At 46.9% G+C, this 10,560-nt stretch overlaps 1 protein-coding gene across 3 annotated transcripts in view; it reads right to left on the reverse strand.

Moving 5' to 3' along the window:
• Positions 1–565: 565 nt before the first annotated feature.
• Positions 566–10,560, reverse strand: part of PPP1R16B (protein phosphatase 1 regulatory subunit 16B) — a 102,515-nt gene continuing 92,520 nt past the window's right edge. For all 3 annotated transcript variants that reach the window (XM_081289086.1, XM_081289084.1, XM_081289085.1), the window contains exon 11: positions 566–5,255. In XM_081289086.1, coding sequence (XP_081145212.1) covers positions 4,746–5,255 — 510 coding nt within the window. In that variant the 3' untranslated portion in view covers positions 566–4,745. The remainder of the gene's footprint in view (positions 5,256–10,560) is intronic.

Genomic DNA, 10,560 nt, shown 5'->3' on the forward strand with positions numbered 1-10,560 from the left:
AAGGACAGGGGCCATGGTGTGGGGTTGTGCAGACACATAGCTTGTTTATGCTCATCTTGCTGATGGAGGTGGGGGGGGGGAGAATAAAACCAGGGCTTTCTGTGTTGCTGTAATAAGGTGAAGGACTATACAGGACTGTGCTTCCCCACTGTAAGCTAAGTGAGGAGGACTGGAGTGGGTGGGGGAAGGGACAGGACAAGTCAGTGATCTCCATGCATGGAACAGAGGAGGGGGACCCAGTGTTACATATAAGTATGTCCTCAGGCAAGGTTTTGAAAATATTGGCAATATCATATGCTACTAGAGGGCCTCACATAATTTCAAAGGCAATATATGACAGAATCAAGTTCATTTCCAAATGCCTGTGTTTTCTTGAATTCATCAGTTTTCACCATCTCCAAATCTAGAAAGACATCAGCCATGTGTCGGAGTCCCCAGAACTCAGGGGCCTCCAGGGACCATGACCTACCCTCCATTCTTGCACGACTTTGCAAATTCAAGTCAGTCTGGTCCAAGTCAGTCCCCAGCAATAACCACAGTCACACTAGCAGATGTTATTAAAAGGAATTTAATAATCTTAATTAAAAACTCTTAACAGCGAATTGTGTCACAGGCCTTGGCAGCTGGAAGCAACTCCAGGGGCATGTGCCCCTTGGGGATGTGGCTGGGCCCAGTCTTGGACATGAGACCCACCGCTGCCACATGGCAAGGAGTTACCAGGAAGTTATTCAATACAATATCAAAGATCCATGAGGATATTTTTTTTAAAAAAAGTTTTAAATATATTAGACTCTCTTGATTGCCATTTTTACACAAAGCTGCTGATACAGTATACAGAGTTTTAACTTTTTTTTCACATAAAATACATTTTTCTTAAGTGTTCTCTGTACATCAGTGGCTTCTGGTCTGGTGAATTATTGCGGAGGGCTGGGGGTCTGCAGACTGTTTCCTGGGTGTGCAGAGCCAGGCCCCGCACAGTGGCACTTGCAATGCCCACAGGAAGCAGGCCCTCCAACCAACAAGAGCTCCCTCTGGAGGAGAGGACCACAGCTTCTGGCAAAGGGAGTCACTCCTGCTGAGTTGTCCACTGACCATGTGACCCTTTGCTCTTGTGTGCCCTGGGGAAGGGGAGGCTAACCCCAGGCCCCAAATAGCAGGGGTTACATACAGTCTTTCTGGGCATCTTGTAAGGAGCGCCCTTCTGGAAACTACCCCTGCATCTTTGCTCTGGGAGAGCAGGTGGGAGAGACAGCTCCGAATCAAACAGTGCCAGACACCAAGAACCAAGAGTTGCATGTTATTACAAAGCCAGCAAACTTGTGGTAGGCCGGGACAGGTGCCACATCTTTGTCTACTTTTCTAAGCTTTTTGAAACTGACCAAACAGTGCAGAGCTGTACATTTGATGGAAAATTATATCCTGAAGGAAGTCTTCAGTAGACCTGGGCCTAGGGTTCATTCAGGTTCCCTGAGCAGGAAACTCACCATCTGGAGATAACCATCAATTTCCAATTGTTTGGGGCATAAGGTGGGAGAAAGAGCCAGAGCTCACAGCGAGCCAGGCGGCACCTGCTTTGGAAATAGCCTCCTTCAATCTGCCAGAAATTGCCACCAGACCTGGGTCTCAGCGGGAGCTGGGCATCAGGTGGACCTTGCCAAGTTTCTCCCAGCTCTTTGATCCACACCTGCCAGGGAGAGAGGCTGATTCACAGGAAAGATTTGATGTTAAAAGTAGGAGCTGCTTTCCCTCCCAGTCCCCACTGGTGGAGTGGGGGGGGAGGAGGGCTATGATAGATAAGCAAGACACAATGACTTAAGACCAGTGATGCATTTGGCAGCAAAACCCGGAGACTCCTTATCTTCTAGACGATGACCTCAGACTGCTATTATACAATCCCCACTAGGGATGCTGGCCTGGAGGCAGCTGACTCTGAAAGTTCCTGATGAACTTGGGATGGTGTCTGCCTGGGACCCTAGATCCAGCATCTTCACTCAGTGGCAAATGTTATCCAGGGTTGGCCACGAAGGTATTTCTCAGTTAAAAGGATTCACACACTTAAGGATTCCAGAAGCTGACTGGCATGGGGCCCCTGGGCCAGGATGCAGTCCCTCTGCTCCGGTGAACCAGGTGGGGCTGCTGATGTCTGTGGTCCTGAAGGAATGAAAACCAGGAAATGTTCTCCTCACTCCATCTTTGTTCCTCCTCCTTCTGCAGAACCTGACATACTGCCTGTATGTTTCAGCTACTCATGAAGTTAATGAATGAACGAACTGATGACCCTGGTTCACTCACTGGAGGTTGTTCTCTAACTCATCCCTCAACATTCAGGAGACCCCCACCACCACTACCACCACCACCAGGAAGAGCTCTCCAGGGACTCAAAGTCCTAATAGGGAACATTTATCCCTGATGGAAAATCAGAGCTAAAGCCCTGGAGTCATCTCTAAGGTCAGCTCCTATGGGGGAATCAGCTGGGATTCCCAGCCTTCTGGGTGGAGAGGAATGACCCAGAAGAAGGAGGGAAGGAAGGAGGGAATGGCCGGGAGGGCTCAATATGGGAAGTAGATGCCTTTAGTCTCTGGCCCCTGCTCAGGAAGATCAGAACACCTGCATAGTTGTTTCCTGAGGAGGGGGGCTGCCCAGGCATGCCCCACCTTGTAGGCCAAGTGAGCCACAGAGGCATCTCAGTCTTAGTGGAGCTGCATACTATTTTAAAGCCAGAAGTATGGTTTTTTGGATATTCTCCTGATTTTGCCATATGCTGAGTTGATGGAGATTCTACTCCCAGACCCCAGAGATGCGAGAGGTGTCATGTACACCTGACTTCAGTCTCCAATGCTGCACCTGTGCCCTAGACTCCTCTGACCTGGAGTTGGGGTGGGGTGACCAGGTACTGGGAGATCTGCTCCTGCAGCCACCAGGGCCACTCTCTGGCCCAGCTGCTGTGCTCTTGGCAAAGCATCAACCAGACCCCTTGAGGTCCTGCTTCCTCTCTGGGATATAGGAGCCATGGGGGCCACAGACAGGACAGAGATTGACATAGAGCAGACCCCATTACTAGGTTGTGGCACAAAGCGGGGGCTCCTCCAGCCCCAGTCCCCTGACCCAGGGAGAATTCTCACAGGCTCAGAAAGAAGGTTAGAGGGATCCCTGATCTGTTCCCCACATCAGAATCTGGACCTAGAAGGCTCCTTCAGAGCTCTAAGGAGGTAGTTTTAGGATAAATAAAGGCGCACAGAGCAGGAAACAAACCTGCAGCTTGTCAGTTACACCAGTAGGATTTGGCTGAGCCTGTGGATGGCGCCTGACTCAAGGGCGAGAGTTTCAAAGGGGCTCATGAGATAATGCAATGGTGAGATGGCATCAGGACAACCAGGGCTATGACATTGTAGGGCCAGGGAGAAGCCCACTCCTCTCCTGAAAGCAGTACAGGATGTTGGCCATGGGCACCTTGGATTTGCAGCCTGGGGTACCACTACCCCAGTGGGAGCAGGCTGGGAGCCCTGGGGCCAGGCAGGAACTCACAAGGGCTAACTGGCAAACTCCTCTCACTGAACATTCCAGAAAAGGCAAAGCGGGGCCTGGGGCCTGAGCATTCACTCTGCACACTTGACTGATATGTAAGGCAGAAGACGTGGGGCACAGGCTTCCCAACTGCTCACCCTGGTGGCTCAGTCTGAGGAGGGCTAGCTGAGATGCACGGGACCAAAACAACCCGAATCAATTACAGAGATGGGCTGGGGGCCTAGCAAGGCTCTGTCACTGCTCACCAGAAATGTTCTCGGAAATTAAGTCATCCCTCTCCCTGGAAAAGGGCCTCTTAACCAAAGCTCCTGGCTTAGCTTCATTTTTCCAACACCAACGGGTAAACCTGATCTTGACACCATCGTGGGAGAAAGTGAATTCAGTTACCTCCAACCTGGAGTTTTACAGCCTAAAAGGATGTTTTCATCAAATGTAATCTGGAAACACTGACTTTGCTGCATCCCTCTCCATCCCACCCCTTTATACCTCCACCTAGAGCAAAATCGGAGTAGAATGGCTTGGTTTTCCACTTAGCCCCTACGTGGTCACACGGCTCCTGTGTCCTGATATGGACAGGAGGGCAGCTCTCAGCAAGGATGTGCCCATCACATCTCACCCTGGCTTCCCCTGAACATAGAGAAGACTTCCTGTCCCTGCCAGGTGTGGATGGTAGCCCAGGACCCTGGTACAACTCTGAGCAGGACTGTGGGTCTCAGCTTCGCAGGTTCCTCCCATTTAAGCCACCTGGCTGTGGTGCCAAGACCGTCTTCACTTCAGTCCTTTTGGGAATGGCCCACAAATTCTCAGCCCCACCGGCTCTCCATCAGCCCAGGTGTCATTCCTGAACATGTGGATTGACAGTCCATGAGTGTGTGTGTGTGTGTGTGTGTGTGTGTGTGTGTGTGAAGAGACATGGGAGTACTGATCCTCAGAAGCCTTTATCTAGAACAGAACTAAGGTCCCAAGCCGCCCTCCCCCAGTCTGGCAGCAGAGTGAGTCGCGGCCACTGTGTTTCAGATGGCAGACAATGCAGCAAGAAGCAGAACTGTGGGGAGTGGGGACGCTGTGACAGCTGCCGAGGGGTGGGGTCCGCATTCCTATGGAAGGCAGAGCCCACCTCTCCCCGGCTGCCCTGTGATGCCTCCCCAGTCAGGGCAGTTGGGCTGGCCTGGATTCCAGGGACCCTCCCGGAGGCATCTCTCTCCTCCAGCACACCGAGACTAGGAGATACGGCAGCAGCCGTGGACCTTCTCCTCCATCTCCTCCATGGGGGCCTTGAACTTCAAGAGCGGGGGATCTCCACTGGTGACCGTGTAATACACGGAGGTCCCGTTGCTGCTGTAGGGTGAAGTTCTGCCTCCGATCAAGGGGGCCTTGCCTTCGTTGCTGCTCTCCCCAGTCCTGGCCATGCTGCTGCCCAGATGGGTGCTCAGGAAGGGGTGGCTGAGCAGCTTGGCTGCAGCCCGCTGGCGCTTTAGCTCCAGAAGCGTCTGGGGGCTCTGCTCCTTGTAGCCACTCCAGGGCGGGGTGGCGTCAGCCACGCTGGGGCTGCTGTAGGCCATGCTGTAGTCAGGCACCTCGTGCACCTTCCAGACATCCCCGTTGGACAGTGTGTACTGGTAGGCACTGACTGGGCCCCGGAGGCCATTCTCAACAGGCCCATCCAGTTCACCCCGGGAGATCTTGGTAGAAAATTCTGAGAGCAGCACGGGCTTCTCCAGCCTGGGGTTCTGAGGGTGAGAAGAACAGCATTACCGACTGGCTAGAGGGGCTGCACCCACGACCCACTGCACCTCTGCAGAGGGCACGGACATTCTGACGCATTCTCCATCTGTTTTCTCTACCTGGGTCATCGGGCCTCTGTGTTCCTCTAGGGCATCACACATCCACGTGTTCTGGAAGAGCTGAACAACCCCATCCTCACTCCAGGGGCTGGACCATGACCCCAGGCCTGGCTAGTGCACATATTTTTCTACAGGGATGGGTCCAGGAAAGAGCCCTTGACTGAAGGTGATTCAGTGAAACTCTACCCCAGGACTTTTGCTAGAACAACTTGGAAGAAGAAGTTTCCGTAGGAACTGCAGGAGGCAAGAATGGTGTAAAAGGGGGCTGTGGAGATGCCACGTTAAAAGTGCTTTCTCTGCTTGTGGGAGAAGCCACCATTAGGATAAAGGAAAAGAGAGAGAAAGAAAGAGACCGCATCCTCATGTTGTGCTTTGAGCTCTTAGGTCCAGTTAAGCTCAGATTTTCTCAGTTACATGAGCCAACAAATTCCGCTGGTTGCATGAGTCAATTTCAGTTGGATTTGCCCATCACTTGTAATCCTTCCTCGCTATTCTCAGCAAAGCCCCACTGCACATGATGGAGATTCCTGTCCAGGGGTGCTGGATGGTCCTTGCATAACAAGAGCCTGAAAAACAGCCACTGCCCAGAAACCAGACACCAACAAGGACATATAAGTGACAGTGGCAAGGATAGAAAGCATACTCCACAGAGTGAACAGACACAGGAAAAACTGGAAACATGTGACAAGAAGGGGCTAATTTTCCAAGTATATCAACAGCTCTTTAGAAGTCAATTTTAAAAGACTTAAGCACCTTTTTTTTTTTTTTTTTGCTTTGTTTTTCAGTACTAAGAGTTGAACCCAGGGTCTCACACATGCTTAAAAAATATTTTTTTTTAAATAAGAAGCTATTTTAATGCAATTCCGATCAAAATCCCAATGACATTCCTCATAGAAATAGAAAAAGCAATCATGAAATTCATCTGGAAAAATAAGAGACCTAGAATAGCTAAAGCAATCCTTAGCAGGAAGAGTGAAGCAGGTGGCATCACTATACCAGAACTTAAACTATACTACAGAGCAATAATAACAAAAACAGCAAGGTACTGGCATCAAAACAGACTGGTAGACCAATGGTACAGAATAGAGGACACAGAGACTAACCCACAAAATCACAATTATCTTATATTAGACAAAGGTGCCAAAAACAGGCACTGGAGAAAAGATAGCATCTTCAACAAATGGTGCTGGGAAAACTAGAAATCCATATGCAACAAAATGAAATTAAACCCCTATCTCTCACCATGCATAAAACTTAATTCAAAATGGATCAAGGACCCAGGAATTAAACCAGAGACTCTGTGTCTAATAGAAGAAAAAGTAGGCCCTAATCTTTATCATGTGGGCTTAGGCCCCAACTTCATTAATAAAACTCCTATACCAAAAGAATTAAAACCAAGAATCAATAAATGGGATGGAATCAAACTAAAAAGTTTTTTCTCAGCAAAAGAAACCATCTGTGAGGTGAACCAAGAGCCTACATTCTGGGAGCAAATTTTTACCCCTCACACATCGGATACAGCACTAATCTCTAGGGTATATAAAGAACTCAAAAAGCTAAACACCAAAAAAAAAAAAAAAAAAACAAATAACCCAATCAACAAATGGGCCAAAGACCTGAACAGACACTTCACAGAAGAAGATATACAATCAATCAACAAATATATGAAAAAATGCTCATCATCTCTAGCAATCAGAGAAATGCAAATCAAAACTACTCTAAGATATCATCTCACTCCAGTCAGAATGGCAGCTATTATGAAGACTAACAACAGTAAGTGTTGGTGAGGATGTGGGGGAAAAGGTACACTCATACACTGCTGGTGGGACTGCAAATTGGTGCAGCCAATATGGAAAGCAGTATGGAGATTCCTTGGAAATCTGGGAATGAAACTGCCACTTGACCCAGTTATCCCTCTCCTCAGACTATACCCAAAGAATTTAAAAACAGCATACTACAGGGACACAGCCACATCAATGTTTAAAGCAGCACAGTTCACAACAGCTAAACTGCAATCAACCTAGATGCCCTTCAGTGGATGAATGGATTAAAAAATGTGGCATTTATACACAATGGAATTTTACTCAGCATTAAAAAAGAAAAAATCATGGCATTTGCAGGTAAATGGATGGCATTGGAGAAGATAATGCTAAGTGAAGTTAGCCAATCCCAAAAAAACAAATGCCAAATGTTTTCTCTGATATAAGGAGGCTGACTCATAGTGGGGTAGAGAGGGGAAACATTGGAGGAATAGATGAATTCTAGATAGGGAAGAGGGGTGGGAGGGACAGGGAGGAGGCAGGGGATTAGCAAGGATGGTGGAATGTGATGGACATCATTATCCAAAGTACATGTATGAAGACACAAATTGGGTGTCAACCTACTTTATATACAAACAGAGATGTGAAAAATTGTGGTATATATGTGTAGTAAGAACTGTAATGCAAAAAAATAATAAATGTATAAAACATGAATTGGTGTGCACATTCTTATATACAAAGAAATGAAAAATTGTGCTCTATATGTGTAATAAGAATTGTAATACATTCCACTGTCATGTATTTAAAAAATAAAATAAATTAAATAAAAAAAAAATAAGGATCTATGCTGTGCACCAGCAAGACTGTTTCTAGGACTTGTTTCACAGACAAACTCCCTCATGGGTACATAAAGGCCTGCACGTCATCTCTTGGAAAGCAAAAATCGTGACCAGCCCCTGCATTGCAATGTTCTGCAACTGGTAAAGAGAATGAAGGAAGTCTCCACATGTTGGCATGGAATGATCCCCAGGAAACATAAAATTAGGTTAAAATATAACATTGGGACAGACACTTTCCATAGTATGTTTATTTATTTATTTTTTTATGGCTCCTTCTGAACCAAGCAGGCAGATCAATGCCATATCACAGAAAGCAGGGGACATGCACACAGATTTTGATAGTCCAACTCAGTGTTCTCAAACCTTAATGTGCAAATCTTAATGGGGATCTTATTAAAATACATATTTTGATTCAATAGATCTGGTTTGGGGCCTGACACAGCATTTGTAACACTTTGCTGCTGATGCTTTGAGTAGCAAGGACCTAAGAAACTGATTTGGATACACATTGGAATCATCTGGAGAATCAAAAAGACATTTACAGTCAGCCCTTCCTATCTGCAGGTTCTGCACCTGCAGATTCTATCAACCTTGGATCAAAAAAAAAATTAACACAGAACAAATTCTGTTTGTACTAAACATGTACAGACTTTTTTCTTAGGGTTATTCTTTAGACAAACACAGCATAACAATTTATGTAGCATTTACATTGTATTAGGTATTATAAATCATCTTCCATAAGTAATGGGAAGACTGCCTGGTTATATGCATTTTATATAAAGGATTTGAACATCCACTGCTTTGGGTATCAGTGGAGGTTCCTCTGGAACCAAGTCCCCATGGATACAAAGTGACAGATATATATAATGACAACCTGAAAAGACTACATATTACATGATTCTAACCATATAACCATACTGGGAAAGGCAAAACTACATAGACAGTACAAGATCAGAGGTTGCCAGGGTTTGAGGAAGATGAATAGGTGGAGCACCATGGGTTTGGGGGAACACTGAAAGCACCCTGCGTGGTATATGATAGATGCATGTGTGACACTCTGCATTTGTCAAAACTCACAGAATGTACAACCCATAGTGCACCTCCTGTGAACTGGAGGTGTTAGCTAATAATAAGTGTCCCAACAATGGCTTATCAGTGATATATATGTGTTACATTAGTGCAAGATATTAATAAAGGGGAATCTCAGGAGCATGAAGAAGGGATACATAAGAACTGTCTACACTTTCCACTAATTTCCTGCAAACTTAAAATTCCTCAAAAAATATATTAATAAAAAAAAAAGAAACTCATAAATACAACGCCTGGGTTCCCACCCCAGAGATTCTGGTTTCATAAGTCTGGGCCATGCCTCAACATTAAGAGTTTTTGTTTTTTAAGAAAGAAAGAAAAAAATCTGTTCAGGTGATACACACACACACACACACACACACACACACACACACACACACATACATATTTGTTGTTGGATCTCTATTTTATTCATTTTTTATATGCAGTGCTGAGAATTGGACCCAGTGCCTCACACATGCTAGGCAAGCGCTCTACCACTGAGCCACAACCCCAGGCCTTCTCAGGTTATTTTTGTTGCACAGTTAAACCACAGGTTGAAGAGCCTACCGTGGTTGTGCCCAGGACTAGGGAGTTAGCTCTGCCAAAGAGTGAAGCAAAGCCGGGTGCAGTGGCACCCGCCTGTAATCCCAGAGGCTCAGGAGGCTGACTTTGATTGTGAGTTCAAAGACAGCCTCAGCAAAAGCAAGGTGCTAAGTGAGACCTTGTCTCTAAATAGGGCTGGGGATATGGCTCAGTGGCCGAGTGCCCCTGAGTTCAATCTCCAGTACCAAAAAAAACCCAAAAACAAAGTGAAGCAAACTCGGCCCCAGGTGGGGGGCTCACAGGCCAGAGCCATGGTGGGAAACTAATGTTGGGGACAAGCAGAACAAATACCCCCTCAGATAAGGGGCTCTCAAATCCTTGTGTCATTAGAATCAAACCTGAAGACTGGTTAAGCACAGCTGGACCCCAGGCCAAGGCTGCTGATTCAGTATGGCTGGGGTGGGGCTGGACATCTGCTCCTCTCACAAGTTCCCAGGTGATGCTGATGCTGCTGGTCCAGGGACCACACTTTGAGAATTCCCACCTTAGAGACTACCACATGCTAACGCCTGAAGCCTTGAAAGGAATAGGGATGGAAAAGGAACAAGCTTTGAACTCTGTCGCTGTGTCCTGTGATCTCGTTTCCTCCAGGATCGGGGCTGGAGTTTGCATGGGGCCCTGGATGCTGAGAGCTGCCTGGAGGTGGGTTGCAAGGTGACGACGTGGTCCTGCTCTGGCCATGCTTTCTCTGCACCTCCTCTTTTCCCCAGGCCTGAAAAATCCATCCCCAGAGGCAAATGAACCCATCTATTTGCCTTATATAAAATCAAACAGATTATAGTCTTGATGAGGAAGCCCAGAGATTAACAACTACAACAACAGAATCAGTCCTAAGTGTAGTTCCTAGTTCCAGAACCCCCTGTGGATCCCAAAATCTTCAGATGGTCAAATTCCTCATATAAAATGATGTCGCATTTG

The sequence above is a fragment of the Spermophilus citellus genome, assembly GCF_964194105.1.
Source record: "Spermophilus citellus genome assembly, chromosome: 4".
In the NCBI taxonomy this organism is placed as follows: domain Eukaryota; kingdom Metazoa; phylum Chordata; class Mammalia; order Rodentia; family Sciuridae; genus Spermophilus; species Spermophilus citellus.